Raw genomic sequence first — 19969 nt, 5'->3', positions numbered from 1 at the left:
AACATGGTGTGTGATGAGAATACCAGCAGTTCTTATACTCTGTGTAACACTGTGAAAAGTGTCTTTACTTACTTAACCATTTACTTAGAGACCTGCCCCAAGAATACTGCCCCAAGCAGTATTATTTTATATTTTGCATTTTCATTCCTAGAATTTAATAATCTCACTATAAAAGCCTTTACCTGTACCTGTGTGTATGTATTCTGGAGGCATGTTGTAATGTGCATAGAAGGTATATTGTGTCCCATTCCTAGAAATAATCTGATGATTATCATTGACCCTGATGACAGTTTGATGGTGGCTGGTTTTATGCTTTTAAAATATACCTGAAATGGGGACAAATTTAGGAACTAACTCAGTTCAGGAATAAATTGTTAGAAATGTGCCATGATTGTATCACAGATTCTCACCTTCACTTTTTTTCAGTATTGTAGAGCTGAAACCTTCCTCATCACTCGGTTTAGTTTTAAACTGACATAGTGTAATTCTTTCTCCAGCTCCACAGCATATAAAAAGAGGCTAGAGGATAATTTAGAAGGAGATAGAGAATTAGTAACATTTTTGTACCTAAGGAGACAGTAGGTTATTAGCGTCTATTGTGAAATACTTTGAGTGGGATGATAGTATTTTAAGGTCTCAAAACATGCCTAGTATGGCCAGTTACAGATCTAATATTCTAAAGCTGTGTGGAGCACAGTATTTACTATGCATGTCAAGTATAAATGGCATTTCCTGTTATTTAGAGATGTAAGGACAAAAGCAATTGGTTTTACTCTCACCTTCCATTTAAATAAATGGAGACTTATGCTTTCTCTATTACTTTAAAATTGGGTTAAAAAATGGGGGAAAAAATGTGGCATCTTAATAGAATAAGATTCTGGGTTCAGGAAAACTGTGGGATGTCCCCAGTCCTCATATCATGATATTCCATAGTACCCTGGTTAGAACAAATGCTTACTCTCGGAATTCTTGTTGAGTGACAGTCTGGTAGTCATCTTGAATTTCTGTCGAATAATACTTTTTCTCAAGCCTCTCTTTCCATTTTTTCATCTGCTCTGCACTTTGAATCTCCTGTAAAGTTAGAGGAAAAGTGTATCTGCAACTTTTATATTTTTCTCTATTTCAGGCCTATGGCACATAAGCATCACAGGGTTGAGAATCTTAAACTTTACTCTCCAGGGCTGTGATTTTTGAGCCGCTCTGGCTTTTTGCCCTGCCTGGTTTGAGGTTTATGCATAAGCAGAGTCACGAAGAGAACTTGGTGTTAAAACTGTTTAGCAGGGTTAGGGGTTTTTAAAATTATGAATATTATTGGCTTATTCCCATTTCACTTCCTGGTGAAATATAAATCCTTCAAGAAACCCATCTCAACCATCACTTTTCTATGAAGCTTTCCTTGACATTCATAGATAAATAATACATTTCCTCATGGAGCAGCAACTAGGTGGGGGCGTTTGCACAAGCTCCTAGGTTCTAGTCACTCCACCTCTTCCCTGTAGGTGGTAACTGCTTCTTAAAATTGTTTGTGGATTAATTTGGCATTCTGCAGTGGTTCTTGCTGTCCTTTCATGCTCAGAAATGAATTCTGTGATGTAACCCCCCTATTTGAACTACCTAACATATTTCTGTTTTTCGGACTGGACCCTAACTGATGCTTGGTAACCGAGAAGGTCCAAAGAAACAGACCCTTGTAGATAGTGTAACCTCCACCAAGGGACACAGTTGACTTGAGCTTTAGATCACCACCTGGCTATTTGGGATTCCTCAGGCTACTGAATGAGCAGGCAAAGAAGTGACTGAGGTGACTCATCCCAGTTACCAAGGAGAAATTGGTGTTGCTACAAAATGGGCTCGGAGAGGGCTATGTTTGGAAGCCAGGGAATTCTTTGAGCAGTGCCTCTTAATAATTCCATGTCTAAAAATAAACTCGTTTAGTTTACACATTGAGTTCTTAAGGAATTGTGATCCGAGTTGAAAAGATCTTAATGTCATCCAGAGATGGCCACAGTTACTCTTGGTACTTTGGTTCTCCCCTTCTGGGGGAAAAATAAGAGTGCTTTCATTTGTATATAGGATAGTTCCATCTTATTAGATGGAAACTAGAAATATTGTCATTTTATGGAAGTTCAAGTGTGTACTAAATTGCTGAAGGGGTGAATTGGGCTGACCATTTATTTAATATCTCTCAACTGAAAATTTGCCCTCTTATACTCTTACATATGCTCTTTTATACGCTTTGATGCTGGGTCTCATGCTTTGCAAACCTCATTCGCCAGACTCTCTTGCTTCCAGATTTATTAGGTTCTGCCTTATTGGATGATGGCAAGGAGAAGGTTCTGGTTTTCTTTCTATCAGCATTGCTTCTGCAAGTGGTAGTTATCTCCAGCAGTGTTTGGCTCCAGGCTGCGATGGTCCAGCTTCTTTTGGCTTCCCCAGAAGCAGATTCATCACACTCCCTAAGAACTATCAGGAGCAGCAGAGGTGGGATGGAGGTGACCCCAGAGGTCTGAGCAACAGCTCCAGGCCCCTTCTTAAGTGTCTTAGGTTCTGATAAACCCACTTTTTGTAACCTTAGCCCTGGGAGTGGTAGTATCCTCCTACAGTTGTTATTTGTGAGTTGCTTCAGTGTTTTTACTGTTTCTCTCTTCCAATACCTGTGAAACCAATTCTCTGTAATTTTCTCTGTTTGAAATACATAGTATCATTTTCCATTTTCCTGACTAGGTCCTCACTCATACATGTATGAGTGTAGTATGACATGTAGTATGTCATTTGGTCAGCTGTATTTTTGTTTTTAAGGAATGTTTTCAGTTTTCCTTACCTTGGTTTGAAATGTTTAAAAATTAATCCCTGGGCATTTTCTATTTTGTTGCTATTATAGATTCTCCTATTACAATATTTAATGAACTGATTGATGTTTGCATGTATGACATGATGACTGTATTTATGTAAATTATTTTTTCCTACTACTTAATGTTTTTGTCATAATTTTTCATTTCATTGTATACCTGAAAAAGAGAATCATATCTCAAATAGAGGTAGTTTTTACTTTTTCCTTTTCAACTCTTGTATTCCTTGTGTAATTGTCCTGCTTAATTCTTTTGACTGATCCTTTTAATACATCTTTGTCTTGTCCTTGACATGTCCAGTGTTTCCCTGTTAGGTAAGGTGCTAGCTTTGGGGTGAGGTAAATTTGTTTTTATCATGTCAAGTAAGAGTCCGTTGATTCCTGTTTTGTTTTCCCCCTCAAAATCGAATCTTATACCTAGCATCTATGGAAAATAATAATGTAATTTTCCTGTTTTGATTTATAAATAGAATGAATTATGTTAATTAGTTGATTATATAGTTTAAAATCATCTTTACATTCTTAGAATAAACCCTATCTGAGTCATGTTGTATTCTGTTGGATTCTGTTTGCTAATACTTTATCTAGGATTTTTGCTTTATGATATATGTAATATTTTCTTTTTCTGTTTTGGTTTTTGAAGAATACAACCTTTACCAGTTCTTAGAATCACTATATAGTTGCTTTATAAAAATAATTTAGAAGTTTTCAGTTTTCTCTTTGCTCTGGAACAATTCAAATAGCTTGAAATTATTTATTCCTTAAAAATTTGGTAAAATTCCCTTGTGAAACCATCTGGGCCTGAATTTCTTTAGAAGTAGTTCTTTGATGACGTTATTTCTTCTATAGAATGGATTTAAAAGTCTCTTTTGGGCTCAGTTTTGATAAATATTATTTTCAATTTATTGAGGTTTTCTCTATGGCCCCAAAGTATCTATTTTCATGAGTGGATTTTTGAAAAACCAGGTATATCTTTTGAGAGTACGCAGGTTAATACATAACTGTACAATCGCTTTATTCATTACAGACATATTTTTTAATGCTTTCATTTTTTTTTCTTGATCTATTCTCTGCTTTTAGTGCATTCTTAAGTGTTTTCCATTTTCTTAAGTCTAGTAGTCTTTATGGAAGTTGATGCCATATTATTTGGTGCATAGATAATCATGACTATTAAAGTTGATCTTAGCCTTATAAAGTGCCCCTTGTCTCATTTAGAACTCTTGGTTTAGAATTCTACCTTGACTTATATTAAGTTATATCTGCTGATAATTTTGCTTGCCTTTTTACCTTGGCTCATGCTTTTATACTTAACTTTTCTAAGTCACTTTGTTTTAGGTATATATTTTAGGCTATAACATAGAATCAAGTGTTGCTCTGTGATTCAATCTGAAAACATTTTCTTTTAAAGTAAATTAAGCTTATTTGTCTTTACTGATATATCAGATATATCTGGTCACAGTTATATTGTTTTAAGGTATATTTAAAGTCTTACCATGTGATATATCTTCAGGTTTGGTACTGCTTCCTTTTAGGAATGTATGTATTTTTGTTTTTGTGGTCATGTTTCTTTTCATACATCCTAGGTCATCCCTTTCTTGTTTTGGTTCCCTCCACAAGAACCAAAGAAGTTCAACAAAAATTGAGTTGTAATTTCTTCCTCTTCATTTCTTTCCTCTCTACTTCCCAGGCATATTTAATCCTATTACCATATTTTGTTGTATCTAAGAGATGGAGTCTATCGTAAAACCTGTTACACCATTCTATGTGCTATTTAGAAAAAATATTGCTACCAGCTAAAATATGGCACATTATCAATTATAAGGTACATCTTAATTTCAGAGATATTAAAATATGGAAAAATGTTTCATTATCAATTATAAGGTACATCTTAATTTCAGAGATATTAAAATATGGAAAAATGTTTTAAAATTAATAAAACAATATCATATTTACTACTGTACTCTTAAATATGTAAAGCTTCTTCTTTTTGGTTATTAACTCTAAATGATAATTCTTCAGTGTTTTAGCTATTACATATGAAATAAGTAGTCAGCTTTTTCTATGTTGTATCTTCTCCCTTCCTTTTCTAAAATATCTCAAACATTTCTTCTTTGGCTGAAGATGATCCTCGCATAGAATCCTCAGGAATACAGTTGTATTCCCCAAGTTTTTACATTTCAAAACTGTTTGAGCCTTTCTACTTGAAGCACAGCTTTGCTGGATATAAAAAACCTTGGCTTACATTTTCTTTCCTACCATATATTGTAGGTGTTTTGTTGATTTATGGTGCTGAATGATGTGCTAATCTAATTTCTTAGATTTCTAAATAAATCTAAGTTTTACTTGGGCAAGTCTTATGTTCATTTTAGGTAATTTCTCCCAGGTACACAGTAGATGTCTTTTAAAAGTTTATATTGTCTTTTATTTCCAAAATGGCTTATTGAATTATAGTTTTGTTTTTTAAAAGAATATCAAACTTACAGAAAAGTTGTGAGAACAGCACAAATACTTTTTATCCTTTGAAGTATTTAACATTGCCAACACGAATGCCTTATTGTCTCTGAATACTTCAGTGTGTATTTTCCTCATATAAGGACATTCTCCTTTATACGCACAGTATAATCATCAGAATCAGAAAATTAATAGTGATGGATTATTACCATCTAAATCACCAGTTCCCCATTCAAATTCACCAGTTGTTCCGATGATGCCCTTTAGAGTAAAAGGATCCAGTCCATGATTATGCATTGTATTTACCTATTTTTTAGTCTCAGTCTGGTGTAGATCCTCGGCTTTGCCTTGACTTTCATGACCTTGACACTTCTGAAGAATATAGGCCAGTGTTCTGTAGAAATGTCCCTCAGTTTCTTCTGTGTAGTGTTTTGTCATGTTATGCATCTTAAAATTTTGCAGAAGAGATTGTGTTTTCTCTCAGTGTTGCGTCAGGTGGCATGTGCTTTTAGTTTAGTTCTGGTACTGTTAATGGTACTGATTCCAGACTTCTCTACCCTAATGTTATTCCTTTTCTTTTGGTAGTAAGTATTTTGTGGAGAGGTATGGAAATGGATTGTTCTTTCTCAGACTTTTATTCATGTAAATATTTAGATCAGTGTGGACTCATGGAATCCTCTTTTATTCATTACAGTACTTAAGTAGTCCCAGACTTGGCCAGTGGGAGCCCCATTCATGTTGACTTTTTGTGTCCTTTTATGAAATCTCCATCATTCTGTGTGGAGGATATAGTATAAAGCACCTGTACTTTCCAGTTGTGGAATTAACTGTATTTCCAAGGAGCACTGGTTCCTTTTAGAAGAGCATGGTATTTGGAAACCCAAGGTCTCGACACTTGCGTCATTGCTACTAGGATGTCACTCCAGCTTTCTCAGTGTACAGAACTAGAAAATACTTTGAAACACAGACACTGCTGCAATTCTAATCCAACACAACATTCATTTTAACCTTCAACCTTTTCGTTTATGCAATTCCATTATCTGCTAATGAGAACCCTCATTCGAGCAGTATACATACCTGTTTGTTTATTCTAATCTCTCAATCTTGCTGTTCTGTTTCTCAGTATATTGGAGAGTGGGAAGCATCCAGAAGTAGAGCAGTGTTCTATTTTTTCACTTGGATGGTAGTGGTATGTGAAGATTGGCTTAATAATTATTTAGTAAACATACATATGTTTAGTCATCTGTTGAATATGTATGTTACAACTTTGAAATACAGGAAAAATCATTGAAGTGATTCATCACATTAATGATTCCAAGAGAATGATTACATAATCATCTCAGTAGAATATACTCACTAAACTCTGTGTGCTAATCCCATAGTGAAGGGGACAGCTATAGGATGAGGGCATCTGGCAAAGAGCACCGATAAGGGAGAAGGAATATCTGGAATCCAAACAATTTGTCCTAAATAAAAAAAGGATCTAGATCCTGGGGAAAATCTGGAGGTAGCAACTCCTGCTCTGAAGAAAGCAAATCATTCAATTCTTCATAAGAACTTTTTCTAATAAAGCTATCACTCCTTTATGAGAAAATTAAAATCTTACTTTTTCATCAAAACCTTCTCTTCTGGCTTTTTCAGCCAAATCTTTGTTTTCCGTACTGAGAATATGAAATAAAAAACAGAGGCATATGATAGTAAAAAGCAAAATGACAGTATAAAATACTACCAGATCTATTAAGGTCATGAATTGCATTTCTGTTCTTTCTGATAACACGAATTATTTAGACAGTGTTGTCATTAATAAGTTCTCTAGAGTATCATATCTCTAGCTGTAAAAACATGTTTATATTATGTCCCACTTCCAGAGATCTGTATTTGGGAAGCATTTTGACACCAAAATGATGCAATAAATGTAAGTATATTAAATATTTTGTGTAAAAATTTCTTTACTTCAGTAGCTAAAAACATGTATTAATGTGCATGTACTAAAATAATTTCTTACCTTTTTAAGGGGAACATTACTTTCCTATTAAAGCTGTTAAATCCTGTTACTATCTGTTAAAGCTTTCTCTGAGTGGCATGGCATGCCTTATATTAATTTTAAATTAGTTTAGAGTTTCATGACACTCAGAACTTATGAGGTGCCACTGGGTGTCTTGACAACTTATTTAGAATCAGCATATCGAATCGAATGGTGGTGGTTGTATAATCAAAACCTTACTCTCACTGTAAGTTTCTAATATAGAGCTTTAAAATGGTAAGTTAAAAATTGAAGAAAAGTCATCTTACCGTTTCTTGTCTTCATCTGTTCCAGGTTTTTTTAGTTTGAGTTTTTCGAGAGCATTGTTGTAACTCTGGGCATAATTTAAAATAGTTTAAAAGTTCATAAGAAATATATTCTGTAGTTTTAATTTTTGACTAAGGTAAAGGAAGGAGGGAATGCTTGCCTTTAGGGGCTTGCTGCCCTAAGAAATGCAGAGGCAAATACTATGGTTATCCTTCTTTCACCTTGTCACTACTAAGAGTTTCTGCTGCTGGTGAAAAAGTTGGCGTCACACTTGAATTTTGGGGAAAATCTTTAAAAACACTATTGTTTATTGCATTGATGATATTAATACTTTAATGCACATAACCAACATCATAATCAAGAGATAAAAGATGATAACCCCACAGTGAAGCTCACTGAAATGAAGTGAAGTGAAGTGGAAGTTGCTCAGTCATGTTTGACTCTTTGCCATCCCATGGACTATAGTCCATGGAATTCTCCAGGCCAGAATACTGGAGTGGGTAGCCTTTCCCTTCTCCAGGGGATGTTCCCAACCCAGGGATTGAACCCAGGTCTCCTGCATTGCAGGTGATTCTTTACCAGCTGAGCCTCATGGGAATCTCATTGGGGAACATATTAATAGATTACTTTCACAGATAAGTTCTTGGACAGAGTTCTTAAGTGCCCCTTAACCCCACAGCTAATAGGACTTTTTCTATGTGAAATGCTGTGGTTAGAGCTGAGGATGTGCAGAGATAAACAGAATGGTACACACATGACTCTGCTACAATTCATAATACATGTTGAGAGGACAAGGAAGATTCCTCTCTGACAGAATAGAGTGTCAGTGAGAGAGCAGAGGGAATATTCCTGCAGAGTCAGGGAGTGACATGAGCAGAGGCCCAGAGGACACAATGAGAGCAAGCATGTGCTCAGAATATTAGCTGGCGCATGCAGCGCTGTAAATGGAAGCACAGAAAGTAAAAGTTGTATACTTAAATGATAATGAATAAAGATCCATTGACACTTGGAGACTAGAGAAGGCCCTTGAATGTTCGAGTAAAGAATTTGGACTTAATTTTGACAAGCCCAGGGCAACTTTGAAGAATTTTGAGCAGAGAAGTGATATGATCCAAACTGGGCTGGCAAGGAAAGAGGCTAGAACAGATAAGATATTAATTACCATACAGAAAATAGCACTTTGCATTGAGTGCTCAATAGCTTTTTGATATACTGAACTCTGAAATACTTTTTGGTCACATTTTAAAACCAGAGAACATTTCTCCTGGTAGTGAAACAGTACAAATATGAATAACGCTAGACCAAAGCAAAAACCTAGAACCCCTCCCTGCACTACCACTTGGGGTATAAACCCAACTAGATTGGCCTCAGAATTCTGAGTAGGAGAATTTGACATACGTACCTTTTTAATCATTTTACCAAGTTGAAAATCTGGCCCTCTGCCTATTGAATAGTCTGCTTTCACTTCAGAATAGGTATCATTAATTATTGCCAAGAACATGTTCTGAGGAGAAGTAGTCAAAAGAAGTATTTAGTTTAAAATAATGGCTTTGACAAGTGCTAGGATTTGTAAAATTAGATTTAAATTTTAAAAGTAACACGTGCTCAGTAAGAGAGAGATGGCTATGCAGACTATATATTAAAAAAATGTAGTGGAATGGGAAATATTTAGTGTGTGGATATGGGCAAGTATGTTTATGGTAAATGGGAAAAGCAGAATGTAAAATAGTGCATATAAACTGGTTAATATATAGAAATTTATTAATGTTAGATATCAGAAGAAAACTTAGAATAATATGTGTTCATAGGGTTTTTTTTTTTCCTTTAAAATTCTGTAGAGTTGTTTAAATGCATAATTTTACTAGGGCTCTTAAAACTACCAGTGTCCAGATTAACACAAACAGAATTGTGGAGAGAGTGTTCTTAATCTCAAGCCCACCTCTCCACATTTCACTGTGGCCCAGATCTGTTGCTTTGAGGACTCCTGCCTACCATCAGGGTATAACTGCTGTGCATGACCAAAAAAAAGTTTTCATGGAGGACAGTAGCACTGCTTTGAGTAGAAAAGCAAGTTCCTTGATTAGGAAGGCCAAATATGTTTGTCCCGAGCACATGTGAGAGACTCATGAATTCTGGGGGCTCATAAAAACGACAGGTGTGAGCTTTCAGCCCTAAGGGCCAAAAGCTGTTGTGATGGGCAGAATATAAATGACCTGATTCATACTTACTGGTGTGAAATATCCCAGGCTGGAGAGACCTGGGGCATTCAAGTTATATGTGTAAAAGATTTAGCAACTCTTGGCACACAGTAAACACTCAGATGGTAACTATTATGGTCACATCCTCCATTGGACAACTTAGAATCACTTAGACTTGCTGGATTACTAGAAATCTACACCGTTCTTAATAAATGTAAGTGTTCTGACAGCTAAGCAGTGATACTGTAATTTCTTCTAAATTAGTAATTATATTTTCTATTTTTCTATAAGCAAAAAAAAGGGAGTATATTCGATCTTTCTTACCAGCAGGACAAAGAACACGAAAAAGATGAAAGTGATGAAGTAAATGGGTCCCAAGATACGATTGGCTTGCTGAATGCCAGCAAAATTAAAATCTCCAAGAACGATACGAAATTGCGTGAATCTTTTATGGGGATAAAGAAAAGCATTAGAAAATATTATATCTCTTCATACATACATGACAACTAATGGTTACTAATGTGTCTAGGAAAAATAGCTAACTGCATATGGTATGTGCTTTCTGGCTTTAGTTTTGTTAGCATACAACCAGATGTAGAAAATTCCCCTGAAGGCAAGACTTACTAGCTGAACAGATAGTTTAGGAAATGATGGGCTTCAATTTATTTAACCAATGTGAACCCAGTGTTCACCTCCAAGTTTTGAACCTTGAGATTCCTGCTCACCAGCTTGTCTTGACAGTTATCTCCTTAGCTGTTCCTGTGCCCTTATAAAACTTAGGATACTTTGACCTTTCCAAAAAGTGACTTTCATCTTGGAAATAGACTCAAGAATGCTACAACTTCTTTTATCAATGATATGCTTAATTTCTGCTTCTCCTCTACTGAAGTATAAGGATGCCAACAATTTATCACTTGTCAAGTTTCAAGCAAGTGCTGATAATGATCATCAAACATGAACCTGAGATTTGTTTTGTTTTCTCCAATAAATATAAAAACTTGGCTTTGATGTGAAATAGCATTGAAAATATTATAAAGCTTCATTAATTTTATAGATGGAAAAATTAAGAAATTAAGGCTTCAAATGAACATAGTGGTAGGAGAGGTAGAATTAGGATCTCATAATCTGAAGTCTTATTTTCTCATTGATTTGCAGTGGTATTGTCAGACATACCAGAGAAAATTAGAAAAATGTATATATGAATATATTCATATATATATATTTAAGGGGAAACCTGGAAAGGAGTTTTTACTAGTATGTAGACACTTGACTATCATTTTTTCAGTAGTCATGTACAGATGCGAGAGTTGGACCATAAAGAAGGCCAAAGGATTGATGCTTTCCAATTGTGGTGCTGGAGAAGACTCTAGACAGTCCCTTGGACTGCAAGGAGATCAAACCAGTCAATCCTAAAGGAAATCAACCCTGAATATTCATTGGAAGGACTGAAGTTGAAGCTCCAATACTTTGGCCACCTAATGCGAAGAACCAGCTCATTACAAAAGACCCTGATGCTGGGAAAGATTGAAGGGAGGAAGAGAAGGGACGACAGAGGATGAGATATTTGGATTGCATCACTGACTCAGTGAACATGAGTTTGAGTAAACTCCAAGAGACAGTGAAAGACAGGGAAGCTTGGAGTGCTATAGTCCATGGGGTTCCAAAGAGTTGGACAAAACTTAGTGACTGAACAACAGACACTTTGCATGGTTTTTTCAGTCAAAGGACTGACTGAAAAAGAATGTTTCTTGTTTTTTGAGCCAGTCACATGAAGGGAACCATAGCACCGTGTACAATAAAGGAAGAAAATGTATTCAAAGAAATGAGCTATTTGGAGTGCTAGGACTCAAGAGTTTTCTGGAATTTCATCCTTGGTACCTGATACCTGACTAAATCATATGTAAAGTATTTATCTAGTTTCTAATACTGGATTGAAATGCTTTTTACATACAACAGAGAAATGCTGAGTTAGGAGACCAAAGTTTCTCAGCAAATCAAACATTTCTCTCTGGCATAGGAGAATATGAGATTTTGTTTAAGTGTTTTTAATATGATTTTTTTTTTATGTTTAGGTTGTATTTAAGAAACGATAAGTATCTGATACTTTTGCAAATACATCACTTTTTACACTATCCTGTTCTCTAAAGATATTTTCTGACTTGTGTTTTATTTCTCTAAATATATTACTATTACTATATTTGAAGTCTTTGAGTCTGTTTCTGTTGTCCGTTGTATCTGTTAGTTCTTACGATTTTTTCCTCCTTTTATACGAGGTTATCTGTGACCATGAGCAGAAAATTATACTTGAAGGACTTGGAATGAAGATACTGTTCTCCAGAGAGATTTGTATATGTGTCTGCAGGTGTATATGGACATTCGAGCTTGGGGCTATCTTAAACCAAGTTCAAGACAATGAGGTTCCCTGGATACCTAGGTGATTAAACCCTGACTTCAAGTCACTGAGGGATTTATTTTTAACTTAAGGCTGTAGCACTTCAGATCCCTGCTTTATGTGTGGCGAGCTTATCAGACACTGCTCTTCTCCCCCTACCCCACTTTCCAACACACACACAAAGGCTCTGGGTTTCTCTTCTGTTTCCTCCTTGAGAAGTAACTAGGAACACAATTTCTTAACTGTTTCCTCTGGATCAGCAAAAATGCCTTCACAGTGGAGATTTTGGGGAAGATGGAGTAAAGGAGCACTAGGAATCTGTCTCACCACTTTAACAGTCACTGGCACAATCTGATGTAACATTTGAAATGAACTCTAAAGTCTGCTGAAGGCTTGCAACATCTAGGAAAGGACTGGACAATTTGGGTGAATTTAAACTTTCAGTTTGACAGCAGCTACCCATCTCCTGGGCTTCCCACGTGACTCAGTGGTAGAGAATCCATCTCCCAATGCAGGAGACTCTGGTTTGATTCCTGAGTTGGGAAGATAACCCTGGGGGAGGAATTGGCAACCCACTCCATCATTCTTGCCAGAAAAATTCCATGGACAGAGGAGCCTGATGTATAGCCATGGACTGTAGTCCATGGGATCGTAAAGAGTTGGACGTGACTGAGTGACTGAGTGAGCATCTGTGTGCGTGCACATGCACTTCCAATCCCTCAGCCCATGGCAGGTGGCCCTGCATGTATTCCTGGAGCAGCTTGTGCATGGCTTGTGGGAGCCAGGGTGGGCAAGAAGGATTGGGTTGTCCAAACATCAGGGGTCTGTGTTCTGATTGCTGCTGTTGATGACGAGGCAGGTATCTCACTACATTGGTTTCAAGTCCCTCTCTCTCTGGCCGAAGCAATGTCCTTGGGATTGGGAGGCCCAATGCCCTTTCCTTCTTCATTTTTTTCTTTCTTCCCTTTGGGAAATAGACATTAAAGACTAGGATACTGAAAAAACAAACAAACAAAAAAACCCTGCATATGTGGAGGAAATTAGAAAATCACCATGCATGCCCAAGGAATGGCACAGGTTCAGAAAAGACCTGAGAAGACCTTTAAATTTACACCTCAGGCTGATCCTCAGCATGGAGACAGTCAATAATAAAAAAAAACAGCAGAAAACATAGCAGGCCCTGGAGAGGGAAAATTAGCTGATTTCCACAATTATCACACTGTTACACTTAAATGTCTCAGTTCAGTTCAGTTCAGTCTTTCAGTCATGTTCGTCTCTTTGTGACCCCATGAATCGCAGCACACCAGGCCTCCCTGTCCATCACCAACTCTCAGAGTTCACTCAAACTCCTGTCCATCGAGTCGGTGATGCCATCCAGCCATCTCATCCTCTGTCGTCCCCTTCTTCTTCTGCCCCCAATCCCTCCCAGCATCAGGGTCTTTTCCAATGAGTCAACTCTTTGCATGAGGTGGCCAAAGTATTGGAGTTTCAGCTTCAGTATCAGTCCTTCCAATGAACACCCATGACCAATCTTCAGAATGGACTGGTTGGATCTCCTTGCAGTCCAAGGGACTCTCAAGAGTCTTCTCCAGTGCCACAGTTCAAAAGCATCAATTCTTCGGCACTCAGCTTTCTTCACAGTCCAACTCTCACATACATGACCACTGCAAAAACCATAGCCTTGACTAGACGGACCTTTGTTGGCAAAGTAGTATCTGCTTTTTAATATGCTATCTAGGTTGGTCATAATTTTCCTTCCAAGGAGTAAGCATCTTTTACTTTCACGGCTGCAGTCACCATCTGCAGTGATTTTGGAGCCCCCCAAAATAAAGTCTGACACTGTTTTCACTGTTTCCCTGTTGGCCATGAAGTGATGGGACCAGATGCCATGATCTTAGTTTTCTGAATCTTGAGCTTTAAGCCAACTTTTTCTCTCTCCTCTTTAACTTTCCTCAAGAGGCTCTTTAGTTCCTCTTCATTTTCTCCCATAAGGATGGTGTCATCTGCATATCTGAGAGTATTGGTATTTCTCCCGGCAATCCTGATTCCAGCTTGTGCTTCTTCCAGCCCAGCGTTTCTTATGATGTACTCTGTGTATAAGATAAATAAGCAGAGTGACAATATACAGCCTCGACATACTCCTTTTCTTATTTGGAACCAATCTGTTGTTCCATGTCCAGTTCTAACTGTTGCTTCCTGACCTGCATATAGGTTTCTCAAGAGGCAGGTCAGGTGGTCTGGTATTCCCATCTCTCAGAATTTTCCACAGTTTCTTGTGATCCACACAGTGAAAGGCTTTGGCATAGTCAATAAAGCAGAAATAGATGTTTTTCTGGAACTCTCTTGCTTTTTTAATGATCCGGTGGATGTTGGCAATTTGATCTCTGGTTGCTCTGCCTTTTCTAAAGCCAGCTTGATCACCAGGAAGTTCATGGTTCACATACTGCTGAATCCTGGCTTGGAGAATTTTGAGCATTACTTTACTAGTGTGTGAGATGAGTGCAATTGTGCGGTAGTTTGAGCATTCTTTGGCATTGCCTTTCTTTGGGATTGGAATGAAAACTGATCTTTTCCAGTCCTGTGGCCACTGCTGAATTTTCCAAATTTGCTGGCATATTGAGTGCAGCACTTTCACAGCATCATCTTTCAGGATTTGAAATATGGAAAATCCAACTGGAAATCCATCACCTCCACTAGCTTTGTTCGTAGTGATGCTTTGTAAGGCCCACTTGACTTCACATTCCAGGATGTCTGGCTCTAGGTGAGTGATCTCACCATCGTGATTATCTAGTTTTCAACAAAAAATGACAAGGCATACAAAGAAATGGGAATATGACCTATTCAAAGGGAAAAAGCGAATCAACAAAAACTACCCCTGAGTAAGACCACATGGTAGATCTCCTAGACCTAACCATTTTAAAGATTCTCAAAGAACTAAAAGAAGTTGGAGAAAATCAAGAAAAGTAAGTATGAACAAAATGGAAATCTCAGGAAAAAGAAAACCTCAAACCAAAAAGAAATTCTAGAGGTGCAAAGTACAATAACTGAAATGAAAATTCATTAGACGGATTCAAAGGTAGATTTGCAGGCAGAAAAAAAAATTAGTGAATTTGAAGATAGGGCCATTGAAATTACTGAGTCTGAGGAACAGAAAGAGAAGAGTTTACAGAAAAAGTGAGCAGAGCCTTAAGCGACTTACGAGACATCATCAAGTGGACCAACATATGCATAGGCATATGAAAAGATGCTCAGTATTGCTAATCAGTAGAGAAATCCAAATGCAAAACAATGAGATACCATACCTCACACCCATTAGGATGGCTACCATCAAAACAAAATAATTTTTGATAAAAGACTGGGGAAATTGAAACATCTATACACTGTTAGAAGAAATGTAAAATGCAGTGTGCACTGTGGACAACAGTATAGCAGTACCTCAGAAAATTCAAAATAGAATTACCATATGATCCAACAATTCTACTTCTGGGTATATACCCAAAAGAATTCAAAGTAGGATCTCAAAGCAATTTGTGCACCATGTTCTCACTGTAGCATTATTCAGAAAAATGGAAACATGGAAGCAGCTCAAGTGTCATTGACAGATTAATGGAAAGCAAAATGTAATGTGTATGTGTGTAACACACAGTGGAATATTATTCAGCCTTAAAAAGGAAGGAAATCCTGACACATCCTGCAACATTGTTGATGATATTATGCTAAGTGGAATAAATTAGTCAGAAATGGACAAATACTGTATGATTCTATGAGAATGACCTCAAGTAATCAAAATCAGAGACAAAAAGTACAATGATGGTTGCAGGGGCTGGAGTAGGGGGAGAAATGGAGAATTCCTGTTTAATGAATATGAGAGTTTCAGTTTTGCAAGATAGATTTCTGGAGGTGAATGATGGTGATGATTGAGCAATACGAATGTACCTCACTCTTAGAAATGGTTTTAAAAGTGGTTAAGATGTTAAATTTTATAACATTTTAAAATCTTTATCAGCTTTAAAAAAGCCTTCAGGGAAGAATAGCTTTGGATGCTAGAGCTACTTCTCTGGGTTCTTGCTTTCTAATTTTGGACACTCATAAGTTGTGAAGAGATTGATTTGAATAGCCTTGCACATCATTACCAGGAGCAGAAGTTCCCTCAATCCATTCTGAACCTTTCTGTCTGCTTAATTTGTGTCTTAAACTTTCTTTCCTCCCATTATCCGAGGTAAGACACATTTTCAAGGTTCCGTAGATTATTACATTCATATTTAATGTCCAGTATTAATTAGTTTTACTACTACACTTAAGATCCTAGGAAGGGACCAAGAAGTTGTTGAAACTGCAAACATTGACTCAGGGTAAACTAATTAGACTTCTCATTTGTAGTTGGAAGGGACCTCTGGGAGTGATTTAGTTCAGCCCACTCATTTACAGATAAATTAAGATCTAGAAAAATTAAATAGCTAGTGGCAGAGGTAGAAAGTAGAATTCTATTCTCTTGTTTAGTAAAGGATTATTTCAGAAAAAATGTTATTAAATTTCAAACAGTGGTACTTCATTTGTTTACATGCAGATAATGAGATTTTTCCGATTAAGTCAGTTCAGTCACTCAGTCATGTCTGACTCTTTGTGATCCCATGGAATGCACTAAAATTTACCCCCAGTTGAGTCAAAGGACCATGGACAGTTTGAGGAATTCTGAACTGAAGAAAGGAGTACAGTTTTTCTCAGAGCCATATGTTACCATGGACTACAAATTTCCAAGAGTGATGGAAAATTTCCTAAACTTTCTTAAATATGAAACTGTTTCCCCCAGACAATCTTAGTCTAGATTATACAGAACACATTTTTGAGACCTGATATTTTAGACCAGCAGACCCAAAAGTATTTGGCACCAGGGACCAGTTTCGTGCAAGAGAATTCTTCCACGGACTGCAGAAGCAGGGATGGCTTCAAGATGATTTAAGCACATTGCATTTATTGTGCACTTTGTTTCTGTTATTAATTACATCAGCTCCACCTCAGATCAGAGGTTGGGGACCCCTGTTTTAGACAATCATATATATATTATATATATATATATAATTATTTTTATACAGATAACTTGTTTTACGTACTCAAAAATGGAAGTCAATTTATTAAAATTACTGACTTCTAAAGAAGAGCCTGAATACTTTTCTAGGCATTCTACATAATAATAAGTTAGTTATCTGCTAATTGCTTTATGTATATAAAGCTATTTTTAAAATTCAGCTTTGCCGGATCAGCAAAGGACAATCAAGTCAATATCAGTGAAAGGAGTCTAAGGATGCCCTCGAAAGAAAACACTTCTTTTGCCCAGAGAATAGATACTATGGAGAAATGGAGCCAATATTTTTTAACTTTAATAAAAATTTCACTTCTAGAGTAGTAAAAAATTATTTTTCTAACTTGACCTAGTAACATGTGAAGAGTGGATAACACCATCAATTTGGATCTTTCAATGCCTAACTGCACTTTGAATATAACAGATATTTAGCCATCAGTGAGAATATCAAACCATTTTAAAATTTATTAAAGCTTATGTTGCTACTTATAGGTATTTTCATGATTTTTAGTTATAAACTGGAAAAAATAATTACATTTATACTAAGAGCTTACATGGCATTTTGAAAAGTGGAAAAGTCGTCAACCTGTGATCCAAAAACAAGAAATCCTAACTGAGCATAAGCAAAGAATATTATAAAAAACATGATAGCAAATCCTATTATGTCTTTGATACATCGTGACAAGGTTGATGACAGCTGAGACATTGTCTTATTAAAGCTTATGAATTTGAATATCTGAAAAAGAACAAAATTAATTGAAATAGAATACTAAAAATTATACTTACTTAGAGTAGGTTAATTTCAGAAGAAATCTGCTTCAAATTAAAAAAAACGCTTAATGATAGTTAAGGATGTTTGAGGATTTGCTGGCAATCATCACAAAGCCAAACTACTTTAAAAATTATAGTTAAGAGTATCTTTTTGTTTTTTTTTTTTTCATAACTTTGTAGTTTGAGTTCTTATCTAATGTAATAAAGTGAAGTCTTTCAGTCATGTCCAACTCTTTGCAACCCCACGGACTAGCTGCCAGGCTCCTCCATCCATGGGATTTTCCAGGAAAGAATACTGGAGTGGGTTGCCATTTCCTTCTCCAGGGGATCTTCCCAAGCCAGGGATTGAACCCAGGTCTCCCACATTGCAGGCATACTCTTTACCATCTGAGCCACCAGGGAAGGTCGTTATGTAATAAAACATATCTAATCTGTTATATCTGATAAAATACAAATACCTTTATCCATGCGAAGAAGATGGTTATGGCAATTATGTTATTGTAATAAATGTGCCAGTATGCAAGAAAATAGAAGTCTGAATATTTTTCAGTATTTCTTAACAGTTGTCCAAGCATGTGATAAATTTTCATATTAGAGTATAAGCTGAAGAAAACAGTCAAAAAACATAACTAAATGGGAAAATAAGAAGAGTTAGATATAATTTCTACCTCTAAATGTGTAGCCTATAAGCAAATACATGAAAAACTTCATCAGAAGTTCAACCAAAAGGAAGGGATAAGACATAGGATTTTATATAAAGTAAGCCTCAATTTATAGAACTTTAAGGTAGCATAATTATCATAAAAGTAACAAAATATTGGCTATATATATTGGCAAATCTACATGCTTTTTTGTTTCTTTGAGGCATAAAACACAAATATATAAAATGACTATATAATTCTGACTAGGCTATAAGAGTTTTTGCTCCATTTAACTACATGTTACCTAAGAGTTTAATATTTTTCACTCTTAAGAAATTTTTTTACAGTTCCAAAAAAATAACCCCCTTTAGGACTCTTTAACAACTAGTTTTTAAAAATTAAGTTTTTATTGAAGGATAATTGCTTTACAGACTTTTGTTGTTTTCTGTCAAACCTCAAAAAGAATCAGCCATAGGTATACATATCAGTTCAGTTCAGTCCCTCAGTTGTGTCCGACTCTTTGCGACCCCATGGACTGCAGCACGCCAGGCCTCCCTGCCCATTACCAACTCCTGGAGTTTACTCAAACTAATGTACATCGAGTCAGTGATGCCATCCAACAATCTCATCCTCTGTTGTCCCCTTCTCCTTCCGCCTTCAGTCTTTCCTAGCATCAGGGTCTTTTCAAATGAGTCAGTTCTTCGCTTCAGGTGGTCAAAGTATTGGAGCTTCAGCTTCAGGATCGGTCCTTCCAATGAATATTCAGGACTGATTTCCTTTAGGATGGACTGGTTGGATCTCCTTGCAGTCCAAGGGACTCTCAAGAGTCTTCTCCAGCACCACAGTTCAAAAGCAACAATTCTTTGGTGCTCAGCTTTCTCTACAGTCCAACTCTCACATTCATACATGACTACTGGAAAAACTATAGCTCTGACTAGATGGACTTTTGTTGGCAAAGTAATGTCTACTTTTTAATATGCTGTCTAGGTCATAACTTTTCTTCCAAGGAGCAAGTGTCTTTTAATTTCATGGCTGCAGTCACCATCTGCAGTGATTTTGGAGCCCCCCCAAAATAAAGTCACTCACTCTTTCCATTGCTTCCCCATTTATTTGCCATGAAGTGATGGGACCAGATGCCGTGATCTTAGTTTTTTGAATGTTGAGTTTTATGCCAACTTTTTCACTTTCCTCTTTGATCAAGAGGCTCTTTAGTTCTTCGCTTTCTGCAATAAGTGTGATATCATCTGCATATCTGAGGTTATTGACATTTTTCCCAGCTATCTTGATTCCAGCTTGTG

General features: G+C 36.5%; 1 protein-coding gene across 1 annotated transcript in view; it reads right to left on the bottom strand.

Annotated features, from left to right (window-relative positions):
* Window positions 1-422: 422 nt before the first annotated feature.
* Window positions 423-19969, bottom strand: part of PKD2L2 (polycystin 2 like 2, transient receptor potential cation channel) — a 39508-nt gene continuing 19961 nt past the window's right edge. The window contains exons 7-14 of the mRNA XM_027970277.2: window positions 18489-18585; window positions 17814-17995; window positions 10112-10232; window positions 8992-9093; window positions 7592-7656; window positions 6906-6960; window positions 959-1071; window positions 423-519 (exon numbers count right to left, since the gene is read on the bottom strand). Of these exons, the coding sequence (XP_027826078.1) occupies window positions 423-519; window positions 959-1071; window positions 6906-6960; window positions 7592-7656; window positions 8992-9093; window positions 10112-10232; window positions 17814-17995; window positions 18489-18585 (832 nt within the window). The remainder of the gene's footprint in view (window positions 520-958; window positions 1072-6905; window positions 6961-7591; window positions 7657-8991; window positions 9094-10111; window positions 10233-17813; window positions 17996-18488; window positions 18586-19969) is intronic.

Source organism: Ovis aries, chromosome 5 (assembly GCF_016772045.2).
Source record: "Ovis aries strain OAR_USU_Benz2616 breed Rambouillet chromosome 5, ARS-UI_Ramb_v3.0, whole genome shotgun sequence".
In the NCBI taxonomy this organism is placed as follows: Eukaryota; Metazoa; Chordata; class Mammalia; order Artiodactyla; family Bovidae; genus Ovis; species Ovis aries.
Note: the sequence above shows the minus strand (reverse complement) of the source record. Positions and strands in the feature narration are given on the sequence as shown.